Source organism: Aythya fuligula, chromosome 18 (assembly GCF_009819795.1).
Source record: "Aythya fuligula isolate bAytFul2 chromosome 18, bAytFul2.pri, whole genome shotgun sequence".
NCBI lineage: Eukaryota > Metazoa > Chordata > Aves > Anseriformes > Anatidae > Aythya > Aythya fuligula.
The window spans coordinates 5,572,588-5,590,219 of NC_045576.1; the positions used below are offsets into that span (position 1 = coordinate 5,572,588).

Genomic DNA, 17,632 nt, shown 5'->3' on the forward strand with positions numbered 1-17,632 from the left:
GGACCGGGACTGGGATTAGGACCCGGGATTAGGACAGGAGCCGGGGCCGGCAGCGGGGGTCGCCCCCGCCTGCTGGGGAGCCCCCCTCTCGCCGTCCCCCCAGCGCCGCTCCGCGCCCCCAGCGGGCCGGGGGAGGGAGGAGCGGGGCGGGGGGGCAGCGGCGGCCCTTCCCCGGGGGCTGCCCTCCCGCGGGGGGCGGAGCGGCGGGGCCCGGAGCCTCGGAGCGAGGGGCTGCCGGGCCGCCGCCGCCGCCCATGGAGCCCAACGGGACGGCGGCGGCGGGGGGCAACGGGACGGCGGGGGGCGGCGGGAGCGGCGGGGGAAGCCCCCCCGGGGGCGGAGGCCCCCTGCTGATCCCGTCGGCTTTCGGGACGGTGCTGTCGGTGATGTACGTGGCCGGGGTGGCGGGCAACGTGTACACGCTGGTGGTGATGTGCCACTCGGCGCGCTGCGCCGCCCCCATGTACAGCTCCATCGTCAGCCTGGCCCTGGCGGACCTGCTGTACCTCTCCACCATCCCCTTCATCGTCTGCACCTACCTGGCCCAGGACTGGTACTTCGGGGACCTGGGGTGCCGCATCCTGCTCAGCCTCGACCTGCTCACCATGCACGCCAGCATCTTCACCCTCACCCTCATGTGCACCGAGCGCTACCTGGCCGTCACCCGGCCCCTGGACACCCTGAAGAGGTCGCGGGGCTACCGCAAGGTGACGGCAGGCGCCGTCTGGTCGGTCTCGCTGCTGCTGACGCTGCCCATGATGCTGATGGTCACCCTGACTGAGGGGAGCAAGGTGGAGGGCAAGGTGAAGAGGATGTGTGCGCCCACCTGGAGCGTGGACGCCTACCGGACCTACCTGACGGTGCTGTTCAGCACCAGCATCATGGCCCCGGGAATCATCATCGGCTTCCTCTACACGCGCCTGGCCAGGACCTACCTGGAGTCCCAGAGGAACCCACCCCACAAGGAGAAGAGCAAGAGGTCCCCCCGGCAGAAGGTCCTCATCATGATTTTCAGCATCGTCCTCGTCTTCTGGGCCTGCTTCCTGCCTTTCTGGATCTGGCAGCTGGTGCGACTCTACAGCAGCTCCCTGCAGCTCACCACCCAAACCCAAAAGTGCATTAACTACCTGGTGACCTGCCTGACCTACAGCAACAGCTGCATCAACCCCTTCCTCTACACCCTGCTCACCAAAAACTACCGGGAGTACCTGCGCAACCGGCACCGCAACTTCTACAGGTTCACCTCCTCCTTCCGCAAGCGGGGCTCCAACCTGCAGTGCTCCTGGGGACGCTCCATGTCCTCCAGCAACCAGTACGACTACAGCTCGGAGGCCTTGGGCATGGCCACGCTGAAGGACAAGTGAGGAAGAGGAGGCTCTCTGGAGACATCAGGACCAGAAGAGCATCTGGCCAAGGTAGGGCTTTGGGATCCTATTGCGCTGCGGGGTCCTAAGAACTCGTTTCTGGTGGTCGCTATAGGTCAGGGCACAAAGTCGTGTGACCTCAGGTACTGTAAGATGCTTTTCAGTTTTTTGGGGCTTAGGGCTGTCAGGGGGGTCCTGCCATCCGCGGGTGTGGATGAATCCTTCTCTGGTTTGGGTGCAGAAGATGAGTTGGATACTTTGTTGAGTTCTTTGGCAAACTCTTTTCAAGCTTTGCTGCACTTTGCTAAGCTCTGGCTCTGCTCCGGTTCTCCTGTGTGATTTCTCAGTGTTGTCCTCCGGCTATGGCTAGACCAGATCCACAAAGGTCTGAAATTGTCCTGGGACTGCTTAACTTAGCTGCAAGCCCTGGGTTTGCCCTATATATATCTGTTATCTGTTCACAGTGTGCGTAAGGAGACCTTTAAGCCCCTTTTTCTATTTCCTGTTATATTGTAGTGCACTACAGTTTGATCAAGCTCTAGTTCAGTTTGATCAAAGTCTCTATTTTAAAATTCATTGCAGCAGTGCTGCAAACTCCAAGCATTTAAAACCCACGAGGTAAGCTGTCAGAAAACACTGGGTTATCTAAAAAGGCATGTCATATTTTAACTTTTCTACCCTAATCTGCCACTGATTTTAAGTTGGTCCCTTTCTCTTTTCAACAGAGTTTGAAAAACTGAAAATTTATCTCAGAAAGGAAAAAAGAACATTCTTATAATCCTGTCACTCAAAGAGCTGAGGCTCTAAAAAAATGACTGAGACCTGTACTGTGAGACTCATCATAAAAAGGACAAACTTAATCCTGGCAAATCTCACCAAAAGTATTTTGCCTTGATGTATTTTGCTCATTCTCTTTCCACTTAACATCTAGCGGTAAACCTCCACCATAGATGCTAGCGATGCCTGTCGACTATAAAACTTCAGTTCATAAAATAAAATATGATTAGGAAGTGGACCATGTCAGGTTTCCCCTGCCACGTTCTCTTCACCCAGCCCGAGGGGTTCGTTAACCAGGGGAGAGGCTGCTGCTCTCAGCTGTGCTCTAAGGAGCTCATTTAAGTGGGGATAAAGTTGTGTTCAAGCCATCTGCCCTGACTCTGGGGATAACTAAAGCACAGCAAGAGTTGCATAAACTGTTGTCAGCAGCTGGCAATGTCCAGGGACTTCTGAAACAACAGACAACTGCTTAAGGAGCAGTCATTTCCACTTTTTTATGGCACCTCCCTACCCCGACCTGACTGAGAGGAGGAACTCAGCAGCCCTATGGTGGTACTGGGTTTCTGTGTCCTTGGGTGATCCTCTCACAGCGTGTGCCAAGCTTTAGGGTACGTCTGTGCTCAAGCAGAGACACAAAGTGCCTACACAGCAGCCAAGGATGGGGAGCAGAGAACACAGCACGGCTACATGCTGGATTTTATGCATAAAAGCAGAAAAATAACCCCCTCGGGGCACATGTTGGACAAAGACCAGGGAAATAGGTTCCTGTGCCGAAAGTCTGGCATTCTTCATATAGATGGAGTTTTTGGGGTGCTTTTCAGGAAGGGGCAATAAGGAACTCACCTTAGCATTGTTTACATTACTTTTCATCACAGGACTTTCTTCAAAACATTTGCGACCCACTTTGTGATGTTCCAGCATTGTGTAGACTGCCAAGCTGGGTGGTAGAAAGGGATGTGGCGGTGCCAGCTTCCTTACAAACGCAGGGGACTAAAACACAGCTCTTGCTGGGAACTGGCAGGGCAGAGTGGGCTTCAACAGTTGTAGAGAACTTTTCAGGAACTAATTCATTTCTTTTTATTATTAATTCTGAAGCCATTGTTCCTTTCCCTTTGCTTCCCATTTCCGAGGCTGGAAGTCACTCCCCTGTAAGAATAACACAGATAAGACTTAACTCAAAGGGCGGTGTGGGAAGGCTAGAGTGCATGCGTCATCCGCAAGGTGTGCCACGCTGTGCTGCTCACAGAGCACAAGAAAAACCTGACACAGTCCTGGTGGGTCTTGATTTCCAGTGCTTGGCCTCAGGAGAAGGTCCTTGAAAGCCACTGTCCCACCCCAGCATTGCAAGGCAGCCGTAGGACGGATCGTTATCCAGTATGAAATAGCGTGTATCTGTTAGCAGCCATGCAGGGAAAGCAAATGGAGGAGCGGTGTAGGTGTCAAAAAGAGCATTGGGGAATACACTTCCTGCCTCAACAAGCATGTGCTAAAATATCTGGTGCCAAACAGCCTAAAACCATAGTTAGTAATGAGAAGGGGGAGCTGGAAGAGAGCTGTGCTTGAGAAAAAAAAAAAAAAAAAAGAAAAAAAGAAAAAAGAAGGTGGGTTACATACACAGTGCCACCAGAGTGAGTGGATAGCCAACAGAAGCGTTTGGTTAGGGTGGGTTGCACTCTACGAGCTGTCCCCTAGCAGGCTCCTGCTGCCCCGCTGAGCAGCACATGGGGTGCACACTTTGTGCCATAGCATTGGAGCTGCTGACACCAAAGGGCTGATGGAGAAGCACCCAAATGAAAGACCAAGTATGAGGTATTCTTCGCTGTCAAGTTTCTTGACCAGCTTCAGCCCATCCCATCTCGGAGCCGCTCCCCTCACCTGTCAGGCTCTGATGAACCCACGTGAGGTTCCTCTAAGGAGAGACCCAGTAAATTTGATGACACCCACAAAGCGTGTCATTCGGGCAGACAAGAGCCTATTTAATAAGCAGAACTGGCCAGCGATCAGAAGACACTGCTGTGTGTAATGAATGGCAGCCCTTCAGCAGCTCAGCATGCGGCATCCCCCTGCCTGCCGCGGCCCTTTGCAAATGTGACTCCTTGGGATCCTCTTGTACGCCCGGGGATCAGAGCTCAATTTAAAAGATAAATTTGTGTAAACAACATCTCTCTTATTGTCTCATCAGACCAGTTAAACTGCCAAAAGTCAGTAGCTTTGACCCACTTAATAAATATCCTGCAAGAGCAGATGCGTTAACCGAGTTCCTCTTGTCTTTAACTGCGGAAGCTTTGGCAGTTCTCAGTATGCTCACATGTTGGAAACAGGCATAAAGTCTTCATATATCTTCCTTTAACAAAAAAATGGGGTAGTTAACTTTGGGATTGCTGCTGCCAGCCCATAGCACAGAGCTTTGTCCGGGGTTGACACAACCTGTAAGCTCCCATACGGGGTAGCTCTGCCTGCTGCTCACCCAGAGTATTTTGGGGAGGACTTGGGACTCCTCTCTTTGGGGTTGGTGGGATCTCAGTTCATAAGCACATGGTCAATGCAGGCCCCACAAAACTTCTGTAAAGCAGCCCAAGCTATTTTCTGTATGAGGCAGGAGCATTACCTGTCCAACACTGAAAAAAAGAATGAGTCAGGGCTCCCAAAATCATGAGATAAAAAACACACCAGCTCTCCACAACCAGAGAGGTTACAAAGTCGTTTCATACGGAAACTGGGAGTCACATAACCAGAATCCAGATGATGAGGCCCTGGAAACTGCAAGCATCTTATTATTTAGGTAAACTTGAAGCATCTCAGCTTGGGATGAAATAACAGCAGGGAAGTCCATCGGGCTGTAACTAAGCAAAATGCTGTGAATTATTTTGAAACAGCATTGCTTTGGCTATTCTCCTACATTTCAAGCAGGCAAGATGTGTGTGCCCTATGCAATTCTACTGCAGGCTTAGTGATATAGGTAGTCTCTAAACGGGAAATGGTAATTTTAGGAAAGATGACGGTATTTTTGTTGCTGGGACAGAGGCTTTCACTGCAAAACTCCATATGGGCTTTACAGGAAAGAAAACATCTTAACAGCTTAATCACTAGAAAATCTTCTCCAACATCCCTTGGTGTTAAATCTGTATGCCCCACTCTGTTCCTCCCCAGCTCACCAGAATGAGTAGGCTGTGAAAGAAAAGCAGCTTCATCCTGAGTGCTCTTTCCTTCCTTTAATCTAAGGTAGTATCTACTGCAGCAACAGCAATTTTTCTGTTTTTCACGTGAAAAAATAAAAGGCAGGTCCTTTGTGGGACAAGTGAGAATACCTGTTTTCCCCATGCTCAGGAGAATACATTTGAAGCTTACTGACTTTTTGCAGACTTCACTTTGTATCACACATCTTTGCTCATCTTCCTCCCCACTTTCTAACAACACATTTGCCATAAACGCTTGAAAGCCCCACATTACAGTTTAATTGTGTATGCAAGCAAATCATTAACATTTAAACTCCTATTTAGCAGTCATTTTGGGTGCCTATTGTGTGATGGAATACCAGGAAAGGCAGTGGAGGTGATTATATGAGTGCTTTGTACCTCTCACGGCACGCTGCCCAGTTCTGTTAGCCCAGGAGATCAGGCAGGATGACAAGGTTGCTCTGCTCAGAAGCAAATACAGAATCTGTTCCCCCAGCAGCATCCGAATAGAAAGTGCACGAACTTCGTATCTGAGCCCAGCCCTTGAGCAGTGGAAGCAGATAACGCACATTACAGAAACGCTGGTCAGCCCCGGAAAGTTGGCCGTCGTGTTTTGGAGTCCCTCTGGTGGCAGGAGCAATCTTCCCTCCTGAGGTTCTCAGGAAGGAAATTTGCTTTTTATTTCGGGTTTTAAAATGTAGCAGTTGCACACAACCTGACTACATAACAACACTTAATTTACTGAAAATATAATGTTGCCACAACATCTCCTGAGCAGAAAAGTCTGTTAGGCAGAGAAAACCCACTCCCAAGTGCTAAATTTGCTCTCCCACCTTTCTTCCTGTGCCGAACCTGGACTAACTATCCCCATCATTTTGCACAGCAGCCTTGCTGGCAGCACCCACGGAAACACCCAGAGCTGGTGACTAACTACAGCTTAGCCCAGCTGCGGATTGTTTTTGCCACGTAATATTGGTTGCTGTTGTCAGTTTCAAGTTTTTCAGAGGAATCGGAGAGACTCGGAGTTAATTGCTATGGCTTGGAAGAAATAAATTGCTTTGTCTTCCGAACTGTAGCAGCAGCTTCACAGAAAACAAGTGCTCTTTTAAAATTATTATTATTACTGCTATACGAGCTTTTTTTGCCCTTGATGGGGAAAATACTTAAAGCACAGCAGAGGGAAAGGATGCATCAGCTGGGAGCAAAGCATCTGGGGGATTTGGGTGGCCCAGGGTGAGTTTTGCAAAGGGGAAGGAGCTCACTACCAGCTCCCTTGGCCAAACCTTTAGGATACAACAGGCAGCAGTAGGACATGTGAGATTAATAGTTACTGAGGTGTATTAAAACCATAAAGGAATGTATATCAAAAGCCCCACTGAGGAACCCAGACAACGTAGAGTTTCTGATGTGGTGTCTGCCACCCCTGGGGCATCCTCACTGCAGCCTAGAGGGTTTTGGGTGCCCAGAACTGAGCTCTGTGATCTGCGGTCCCAGCTGGAGCCCTCCTGGCCCCGAAGAAAAGGATCCCAATAGGACACACCAAAGCAAAACTGCTGCAATGTTTTCCTTCCTCCTGTCCCAACACAAGAAAAGAAACAATTTAAAGAGGAAAGGGGAAAATGAATCCTGAAGAATTCTTCTGGCATTCAAGCTCCACTTTTCCGATTTTCTTTGTAACTCACTTGTAATTTAATTTTTAATGTAAATGAAAGATTTTATTTAACACTAGGAACCCTTCAAAAATGAGAAGCAAGGTGAAGAGTTAAGCACTTGTTGAATTTATTAGGGAAGGCTGCACTTCACTATTGGGAAAGATCCCACCCAAGCCCTCCATCAAGATCGCTGGAGGGAAATCAGTAAATAACTTGGTGCAACAGCAAACCACCCCTCATATCAGCCGTGCTTGGCAGAGGATACAATCCTAAGCCAAAATGGTGCAAATGGGGAAGAAGTAGGATCTGCTAAGTTTGTCTCAGTGTGTTTAGGCATCTCTCAGCGTCTCTCTAAGATATCGTCAGCCTTTCCTTGTGCACGCCCGATAGGATCTTGAGTTCAGCTCCTGAATTCTTAACTGAAAACAAATATGATTTCATCCAAACAAAGCAAGGCAGATTCCTGAAACTAAATGTGGTGTGTCCATAAACACCGAATTTTTGAGACAGTTACAGCTTCATATACGTGCTCCTGCAAACCTCATCAGGGACTTCCACCAAATTCAGAACATTTCTACACCTTTCAGTTTACCATATTGGCTTCACATTTGAGAGCCACAGGGGTGGCTCGTGCAAGAAGCCCCGCAGGAAGAGGCACTACATAGCAATGGTTCTAACAAAACCCCACTGATATAAATTGACTTTCTGCTATTTCCTTCATAACAGATTGTGTTGTTTTTTTTTCATTTAACACTGTAGAAGTGAATGTCTTAGATGAATGGCATTACTATGAAATTAGCTGAAGCCCAAGTTACCTCCACCCCCACATTTTGAAAACTGCTTTTGGCACTTGGTTTGGGAGCAGTAGCAGCACTGTGCAGGCAGCCTCAGCAGTTATCTGATCCCACTCAAGTGTGTCTTTATCTTCCTTCCCATCATCTGCTGGAGGGGATTCACAGGCCATTCATCCCGAAAGCTGTTGATAAGTAATCCAGGCAGGCTTGAAAGCATGATAGCTAATAAAATCCAGAGGAGATTTACAGGGGTTGTCATGCTGCAGCCACCTATCAAGACAGCGTTTGACATCCAAGCTGAAGAGGGAGATTACTGTGAATGGGAGGAGGTGGGAAGTCCGGGCTTCTCTTTCAGAACCGCCATGGACTTGCTGCGTAACCTCGGAGAAGTCACTTGCCCTTGTGCTGCTGCTCAGTTTGCTGCCTGGAAAACAGCGATGCAATTTCCATGGTCTGCACGAGTGTCTTAAGACACCGCTAATGTGTGTGATATGTTTTGAGATCCTTGGTCTTAGGTACAAAAGTTGAAAGCTCTCCTTTTAGGAGTAACTCAGGATTCCAGTTAGCTATTAATGGTCAGATGGAGGAAATGTTTGTGTACCAGAAGAACTTCTCATCCATTTTTAGATTAATGGCAGCCGCTCAACAAAGATTATAATTTAGCCCCCAGCAATGGCAGCTGCGCTTGGCTGGCATCTCAGGGAGCACGGCTGAAATGGTTCTGATAAAAGCATCATCATTTCACTGCATCAATACCCTCTCTACAGCCTCTCCCCAGGTAAGAAACAATATCAGGAGCTATGGTAAGCAAAATCTTTCTTCTTTACCTCCTGGCAGCCTTTTTCCCCACATTGTGGGTTAGGAGCACAGGGGTTGGTGAAGGTAAGGGCAGCACATCCCTCCCAGCCACAGCCCATGCCACGGCCTGTTCCAGTGCTGGATCCTGATGCAGAGGAAGCTGAACAGAGAGAACAATCCTGATTGCTAAACATGGCAGTGCTTCCCTGTCATTTTGTTCTTGGCATCCTTTTAGAGTGATTAAATCTGTCGAGGAACCTCCGCCTGCCTTAGGCACAGCACGAGTAATTCCCGACAACAGAAGCAGAGGAAATAGCAACCGACTAACTTTGCTTCGCTGCTTTCATTTGTCTGTTTGTTGTAATACAAACATGAGTTTACTATGGCAAGCATCTCCCTAATTTCAAAGTGCCGCTCTGTCTTTGCAGTAGCTTCTCTTAGGGAGGATGAGAAAGTGAAGCTCTGCAGCCTCCGGTGCCCAAAGTTATGGGTAAAGCTCTTTGCAGACCTGGGTTAAACGGGGGGCCCACACTGGAGGGATGGGGACAGAGAGGGAGCAGCACTTTCCCTTATTCCTCCATCCATCCAAGTGAGTATTTTCTCTACCATACACTGTGTGCACCAGGTACTCACTATCTATCTCTGTTATTCAGAAAAAAATATATATATAAAACCTGCTTGGGTTTAGTCCAATAAAAGGCAAGAAAAAAACTTTAAGCCTGTAACTTCACAGCCTGGGAGAACCACTTGTGTTCCCCTGCTCCCATCCTTTGTGCTCATCATCCCAGAAGGTCTTTGGGTGGGGGAGAAAAGGCTTCATTACCTACAACATGCAAAAATGAACTAGTTAATGTGCCACACCAGATTACTCATTAACCTGAATGAGATCAGAGAGGAATTGCTCCAGGCTGGCAGGAGGTTTAGGAAGGCAATACTGTGTCAGCTCCATGCTGCCTCCAGCGATAAGCCTGTACACCTAGTGGGGAAATAGGGAGGGGGAAAGAGGTAGGCAGTCCTGAGTGGGTTCGTGCCTCACAGTTTCTCCCAATCTTACCTCCTGGAAGGTTTTTGTTGCAGAAAAGTACTTGATCCAACCTTGCAAATCTTCCTCTCTTCTCATCCCATTTGCTGTGAGCATGAGGACAGCCAGTATGGGAGCCCCTGAACCCCGCTTTGGCCCTGTGGTACAGGATGAGGAGTTACAGAGGTGGCAGGGAAACAGGACCATGAAGTCCCCGGCAGTGTCATAGCACAGAAAGAGACCATTAGGTCAGGCCTCAAAAAAAAAAAAAAAAAAAAAAAAAAGAAGCTGCATCTTAATAGATGCTTTTGTCCTCCCTCATTCTTCAGTAAATGTTTAGCTTAGAGAGCTCTGAGGCATGTGTTTCAAACTCTGTCTGTGGAGGGTCCATGTGTAATTACAGACTTCAGTCCTGGACCTACCTTAACGACTTTGCATTCCCCTCATTCTCCACAGGCTGAATCTTCTGCCCACACTGAACGAAGCTCTTACAGAAAGATCATGGATCAAATGTGACCGTTTAGTTTGTCTGTTCAGTGAAAATATGTTTGCTTTTAGCATGTTCCTGTCCTTGGTGTTCTTATTTTAATCTTCTGTTTTTCTTTGGTCTCTGCCTGCTCTGTCCTTTGTGCTATTTTTCCTCCTGGGCAACAAGTTGCAGTCTCTCCCCGGGACTCTGCTCCCATCCCCACTTTGTTCCACAGCGACAAACCCTGCCAGACCCTGAAACACCCAGTGAGAGTTTTGAGGCTTTGGGGAAAATTTTATACCTCTTGAATTTCAAATCTGCTGTTTCAGGTTGCCTGCAGAGAAGGCAGAAGTGTCTATTGATTTCTACAACATAATCAGAAAGCGGGCATGTCACTGCAAGCGTGATTGCTCTAAGTAAATCCTTCAACTCCAGCAGAGAAGTTACATCTGCATAGCTAGGAGCACGATGTGACAAACATCTCCTTTGGTGTAGCTCAAGCTTAAACCTCTTCTGGCCCCTCGGTTGGGCTGGTCCATCTGTTTTTGCAGCCCTAAGGTTTTAAAGAGTTAAGCCTTTCTGATTTCTAGCTTTTTCTTTTCTCTCCTCTCCAATCAAGCCCAAACCAACTGTTGCTTCTGCCGATCAGATTTACTGTCCACCCCCCAGCCTGTGAGTCCAGTACAACTGATGGGCCATGAAAATAAGTGCTTATGAAACCACATCTTCAAATCTGTTTCAAAAATCATGTGTGAGAAGCTTCAATGCACTTGAGCTTGTTTAAATATCACTCAGACCAGTAAACGGCTGAATTCATGATCCAACTTCCTTTACCCTACAGCAACTAGAACTATCTTTAAAATCTGTGCTCTCGCTTGATTTGGGCTTTACCTTCTGTTTTCTCCTTTCTGCTCACTAAGTGATGCTGTGGCTTCCCATCCAGAGATGCACGTCAGCCCCCAGGTGGCTCTGTAAAGCCTTCTGAGGCAGAATAAAGAGCAGGGACCTTCCTGAGGGACACCACAAACTTTTATATCTTTGCTAGAGCACCCTTGAAAACGTCATACTGCAGATTTGGTCAACACTAACAATTTGTATAATGGTTCCTAAGTCTTGGAGCGACCACACACTTAAGGACTCAGCACAGAGTGGGGGTGGAGGCAGTTTTCCTCCCATTGCCTCTAAAACTGTTTTTTCTTTTTTTTTTTCCTGTTTGGTTTTCAATTATTTGACTCACACTTTGTGGACTTCATTTCCTGGCACATTAACAGCTGGTGGTTAGAAAGCTGCAGTTGGCGAGGGCAGTATCTGGAATGGATAGTAATTACTCGCTGAGCTCATTATAATTGTTCAGTTATTGAATAATTTGGAAAGCCAAGCAGGAGGAATATTTGGTTAATTAAGAGCTCGCTTAATCACTGCTAAATTTATCCTTCCAAAACAGTGCTCACCTTACCTGGATTTGAAAGCCTTTGTTTACCAACACTCCTGATGGGAAGCAGGAACAATCTCTCTTCTTTGACTGAAGTTGATGGCACTTGCTCTTTGGCCTTTGGTGGAAAGTTTTTGTTCCTTATTCCCCACCAGGTCTGGCCCTTCCACATTTTTCTTCATGGGCATTGAGATCTCTCTGAAACTGTTATCAATCTCTGATGAGATGGTAAATAAGACACGATTCATGTGTAAGCAAGCTCTTGGGCACTTCTGGGACCAAATTCTCATCCGATGAAAAAACTGCACAGGAGACGGAACGGCAAAGTGTGAGAATTTAATAGAGGCCAGTAAGCCCGAGCAAGAGAAAAGCTTTAGAGCCCTTGTCTGCTACTGATCTAACACAGTTGCTGGGCACACGTTTCCCCTGTTTCAGGCTTTAGATAATTTAAGGCTTGGGAAGCAAGTTTATCACCCAGAGGATGCTTTCTGGAGCCTGGACAAACTTCCAGGGGCTCTGGGGAGTCTGTAAGGCAGTGCTCAAGACCAAGGAAAAAAAATCCGTTACAGCGAATTGTCATGTTTTTACTGGTGCATGAAGAATGTCAAGTATCTGTATGAGAATCCAGGCAGGCTTGCAACTGAAAGGATTTTATTTGAAGACTTTTGGGGAGAGTTTTGAGGAAGAGACTGAAATATCATTTGAATCAAGATGAGTACAACTTAAACAAGAAGTCCAAAGCAAAATAATTATATTAAACTATTAATTGTTCTATGCTTTAATCCTTTGTCCTAGATTAATTTAACACATGATATTCTTCATGCACAGCATCAATTGGGTGTAACTACCACCACAAATGCCCACGGGATTTGGCTGTCAGCTGGCACATGATACCTGGCAGGGTATCCCTCCTCCCATCACGCAAGACAATTGCAGACTTTCAGAAAGGAGAAAAAAAAAAAAAAAAAAGTGAAGCCTTGAAACCCTTGCTGACCACAGGCAGACTTATTTCCCCTTTGCACTTCCAAAGTCTCCAAGATTTACGGGCTTCTCCAATCCAGTCTGTAAAAAAACACACACAAAATAAAGTGGATGAGTCCGTACTGAACCTCATCCTTCACAATATGACTCAGAACAAAGTAAACTTATTCCAGTGTGTACTCCATAAAAAAAAAAAAAAGAAAAAAAAAAAAGAAGCCAGATCATGTATCTCTGGAGACATACCCATCTTTTACAGCAGCATTCGTGAGCTGTTCCTTTGTGTTTTCCTTTTAGATTAAATGCTGCAAAGAGAATGCTTTTTCTGAGCAGACTCTGCAAGGTAAATTCTGCAAAGCAGACGAGCTGTCAGAGCAGGTTGATTGTAAAACCTGACAACCTTGACAGCCTCCATGCAGCAGTGCAAAGCCATGTCATTTCTCCAGTTACCCGTGGTTACAAAATTGTTGAATGAAATGGAATCCAAACCTGTCGAGGATCGTAGCTCTCAAACAGGCGGAACAAGTGATCTGGAATAATAATAATAGCCAAGCACGCTGCTCGGGCCCAATTCAATGCTTTGCCAAACTGCTCCAAATTAACAGACCTTGCCCATTCAGAGCTTGGGCTGCTGAGGGGATGGGGAAGTTCCTGGGGGAATCTGGCTGACTTTTTATTTTCCTTCTTTGAGAAGGGACAGCCATAAAGCAGCCCTTCAAGAGTGCTATGATTTCAAGGAGAGAAGTGTTATGGGATGTCCTCCCCCTACCCCCCAGGGAAAAGTACCATGTTTTCAGCAGCCAGGTTCCCACCTGTGGGGCTGGCACCAGGGCTGCTGGCCCCAGGAGCTGCCGGGCACAGGGGCTGCCCTCCTCGGACGTGCTCAGCTGGGGCCACCTCAAGATCCCGACCACGCTGCCAGACAGGGACGGATCCCCCTACACGTATTTAATCAAAGCAGCTCCCTAACTGAACTTTTTCTGAACCGTTCTTCCTGAAACTTCTGGCTTTAAAGTAACGCTTTGTGCAAAACACATTCTGCAAATTAGCTTAACAAGTTTCAGAGGAGCTTTCAAGTTAGAACAAAAAAGAAAAAAACCCACACGCCATTGTTTTCATCATTTGGACTTGCCTTTGCACTTTCTGGCCCTTCCTGCTGAGTGTCTCAGGTTTCTGCAGACATCTGCCACGATCAGCCACTGATCTCATTCCCTCACATTACCTGCTGGATTTGGGAGGTGCTGTGGTGGGAACAGAAGGACAGCAGTGCCGTCAGGATCTTTTCTTCCTGTTTATTTTCCCTGCCAAAGCGTCATTCTGCAGCACGCCAGGGCAGCAGGAGTTTTCTGCCTCTGCTGTCAGCCTCCTTCCCTTGCTGTTAGCCAGCAGCCAAGAAGCCAACATCTACAGGGTCCTGTTAGCAACGGACAGCTGCAGAAACATGGCAAACTGCTCTGAACTCTCAATCCTGTGTGAATCATCTCTAAAAACCTATTTCATTAGCTTCACCAGTTTTACTTTTTCCCATTGTGTGTACAGGTGTGATATCAATCCCCACCAAGTGCCATTTGTTCAGACCAGCGCTGTTCAGCACTCACCATCACCTGGATTTAGCACTTGCTTTTCAGTACCTTCTCAGCAGTGGGAGGTTTCACCTTCACACAGCTCTGGACAAGGACACACTGAGTAAAGGCTTCGCTGTCAGCTTCTCCAAATGCCAAAGCCTTCTCCCTCCAGTCCATCCTCATCCTTTTTTTCAGTAGCAATCAGCATCCCACTGTTACCCCGACTGCTCCCAAGCCAAACCAGCTCCCCATACACTCCCCGTCACCTATAATGTCTAGCGGAGACCCACAAAAGAGCCCAAATATCATCTCCCATTCCCTTCCAGGGAGTCTTTTCTGCTGCCAGCACCTCCCTAGAGCCTCCCTGCACCTGGAGATGTGTCCTCCCCATCCCAGCTGCAGACTCGACACCATCCAGGCCCCCCAATTCCCTGCACCTCTTCCCAGGGTGGTCTCTGCCACCCACCTTGTGAGGGGCCGAGGGACACCAGGGCTTTCTTGGCTTCCTATACGGGAGTGCATGCAGTCAGTTCTTGTAAGCATTGCATTTTACTGCCTCCTCCCAACATAAACTGGACAAATTGATGGAGTCCTGGCCCCCAGGATAAACAGCAGCTCCGCTGTTTAGAGTAACTGTCTCCGGGGAGGAGAACTGCGTGGCTCTGCGGCCGCCCCTGCTGCTGGCTGCGGGAGGTGGCGGTGCCCCAGCAACACCAACACCACAAACGGGAACAGTCTGCAAGGAGGAGCAAGGCTAGAAAGAGGCTGCAAGGTGAACTCAGGTGCCACAACAGCCATCTCCAAATTACCATGCGGAAAGAGGACTGGTGAGCGTCACCTGAGCCACTTCTAAAAATTTCTACCAAGGGCCCGCTTAAGTTTGTGCCCAAATCCAGAGGTTGGCTTGTTTGCAATGTACCAGCATTGCAAAATTCATATTTCAGATTAGCTTCAGCATTTTAGCTGTTTAGCAGTATTGGAACCTCATATGGCTAGAACCCATTCTTGGCTATTATTGCTAAAAGAATTTTCAAAATTAATATTTATGGCCAGGCCAGTACTTTTGAAAGAGACTCAGATTAGATAAGACCGCTAAGTCGCACATTCTTTCCACACCTGCATTCTTCCCAATGAAATAGGAGCTCCCAGTTTCAAGGCAGACAGCTTAGAGACAGATTTCACTTGTTCTGGTACAACTGCTTGCGTGCTCCAGGATGAAAGCTGGCTCAGATGTGCGCATGCAGTCCTCACCTCTCAGGGCCTTGAACACAACTGGAAAACACTTGTCTCCTAAGTGATGGTCTTGTGCAGCCGCAGTTCTCGGACTGCATTCAGCAAGCAAGCCAGAGAACTAAAATCTAAATTCCTTTCAAAGGATTTTGCAATACCTTAATTCTCCACTTTCTCAAAATATCTTGCAGGGAAAGGGACAGCTGTACATCCTAGTGATCAATTTTAGATTAAAATGAAATAACGGTATAGCAAGTGTATCATTTTATATTTCCATCTTTGTCTTCTCCATGCCACAAAGGAGCCCTTCCGAGTGCCTGGGAAGTTGGGGTGGATGCCCCAAGGAAGCAGTGAGTGTAGCCCTAGGAGGCAGGCTAAGAGCCAAGCTCAGTCTCCCCACCATCACACTCCCACCCCCTGCATGTCCATCCACAGCTGGAAGGAAAGAAAACTGTGGTTCAATGACACTGCTCAGCTGCTCAGCCAGGGAGAGGCAGACAATGACATTTACTTTTTCTATTAAGTTAATTGATCCACTTATTCATTCACTCAATTCCATTTGTTAATACCAAAGCTTTAGGGCTCAAGGCTCTTCTGTTTTTCCAGTTCTGTGAAATGGTTTAATTAGAGATATTACCGCTCCTTATAACCCTTGCCACATTTGTAGCACTAATATATAAGCCGTTGTTTATAAATGTACTTACAATCAGAGTTACAATTATGTTTCCCACTCATGGGAATCAGGTGAACAGCACAGCTCCTCTCAACACCTTCCCTCTGCCTTGCTCAGGATCCTACAAGTCACAGGGCTGCCCTGACCACAAGACAGAAAAATTACTTTTGAGATGCTCAGGTCTAAACTCTCTCCCCATAGGGTTCAGCTATGGAAAAGTTTTGATTACTGCCCTTCTGTGCATGCTTAATAGCTAAAGTATTTCATTTAAGGAGAATGATTAGGACAAATTTTAATGGCCTGCTCAAAAGTCTTGATACAAATCCTAGCTACAGAGTTGAAACGTGTTTAACTTCTCTTGGAAGTGATAATTTCTGCAGCACGCTGGCTTTCACTGACTCACAAGCCATCTGGAGGTGCTAAAAGCATTTAGCAAACAAAGTCAAGAGGTCTCAAGTTCCAGTTCTTGAGATGAAAATACCAAGGCTCAAAGGCAGCAGGCAGTCAGCTGTGAAGATAGAAGACTTCAAGGGTCTCAGCATTAATAAATGTGACATGAGTGAGAGCCTTCATCACCACCCGGGCCGGGTGCTTTTAACTGGGCACTCTTCAAGATGAGAACAGTGTTCCTGAGAAATCCACATGCATTTATTCTGAGCCTGTGCTGAGGCAGAAAAATGAGATTCTACCTGTCTGCATGCGGGCTGAACAAAGATCTCCAACAACACGTGTACGAAACAAGAAAGGGAGGATGAGCAGGGAGGGGGCTGGGTTTCCAGTCACTGTGCAAGTACCTAATAGCAGAGTAAGACCTCCACGGACCATACTGGGGAGCAGGTGCATGTCCTCACACCTCAACTGAAGGAATTCAAAATGAGTAAAATGCTGTCCTTTCTTATAGTACCAAGGAAAAAAAAAATCAAACTTTTTTTTTTTTTTTTTTAAGTGGAGAGATAATATTCATTTCTATGTAATTCATTCATGAATGTTTCAGTCTTCTTAGGTTGTTTCTTATTTATAAATCTAAACCTGCCTATACTACTATAGACAGATATTATGCATGGAGGACACCACCATCTAAAAAAAAAAAAAAAATAAAAATAAAAATAAAAATAAAAGCTGGTTTATGCAGAGGAAAGCTTAATTCATTATTTTTAAATAGATGGATGAAACACAGCTTTCTTAACATAGCAGATTCAACATTCACTATTAATTAAAACAATATTGATGAGATAAATAGCCTAAGGAGTTAGGGAAGAGGTCCTGTTGAAAGGTTTATGAAGAGATTCAACAGCAAGAGCTTTGCTCCCTAAAAGCTCAGTGTCCAGTTGTTGGTCTGATTTTTTAAAAAACAAACAAACAAAAAAATAAAACAGATTGGGGGGCATGCATTCAACATTGATACGGACATTTCAGCATGGGAGAAATCTGCTGCTCTCTAACACCATCTTATCACTCTGACTTATTTATGTTACAGTTCTTTCTTGTCATAGTTCTTTGCTAGTAAACAACAAAGTTTATTTGATCATATTCCTCCCAGTGGAATGGAATTCCTTCCTAAGTAATTTATCTCCCTCTGAAAAAGAAAAATAAGAAAATGCATTTTTTGCCCTCAACTTCAGCAGTGAAATAGAAATAATGCAAGTGAAAGATCATTTTTCTCATTCCTTTTCTGTTGAGAAGTGCAAGGAATGAATGGGCTT

General features: G+C 46.7%; 1 protein-coding gene across 1 annotated transcript; it reads left to right on the forward strand.

The window, feature by feature from the left end:
* The first annotated feature begins 254 nt into the window (after positions 1 to 254).
* LOC116496623 (urotensin-2 receptor-like) lies at positions 255 to 1,406 on the forward strand. Its single transcript, XM_032199842.1, has one exon. The coding sequence runs from the start codon at positions 255 to 257 to the stop codon at positions 1,362 to 1,364; it is 1,110 nt and encodes a 369-aa protein (XP_032055733.1). The 3' UTR covers positions 1,365 to 1,406.
* The last annotated feature ends 16,226 nt before the right edge of the window (positions 1,407 to 17,632 follow it).

What these genes read in the sequence shown, in the direction of transcription:
- LOC116496623 (XM_032199842.1), top strand. Translation starts at nt 255, where the DNA reads ATGGAGCCCAACGGGACGGCGGCGGCGGGGGGCAACGGGACGGCGGGG.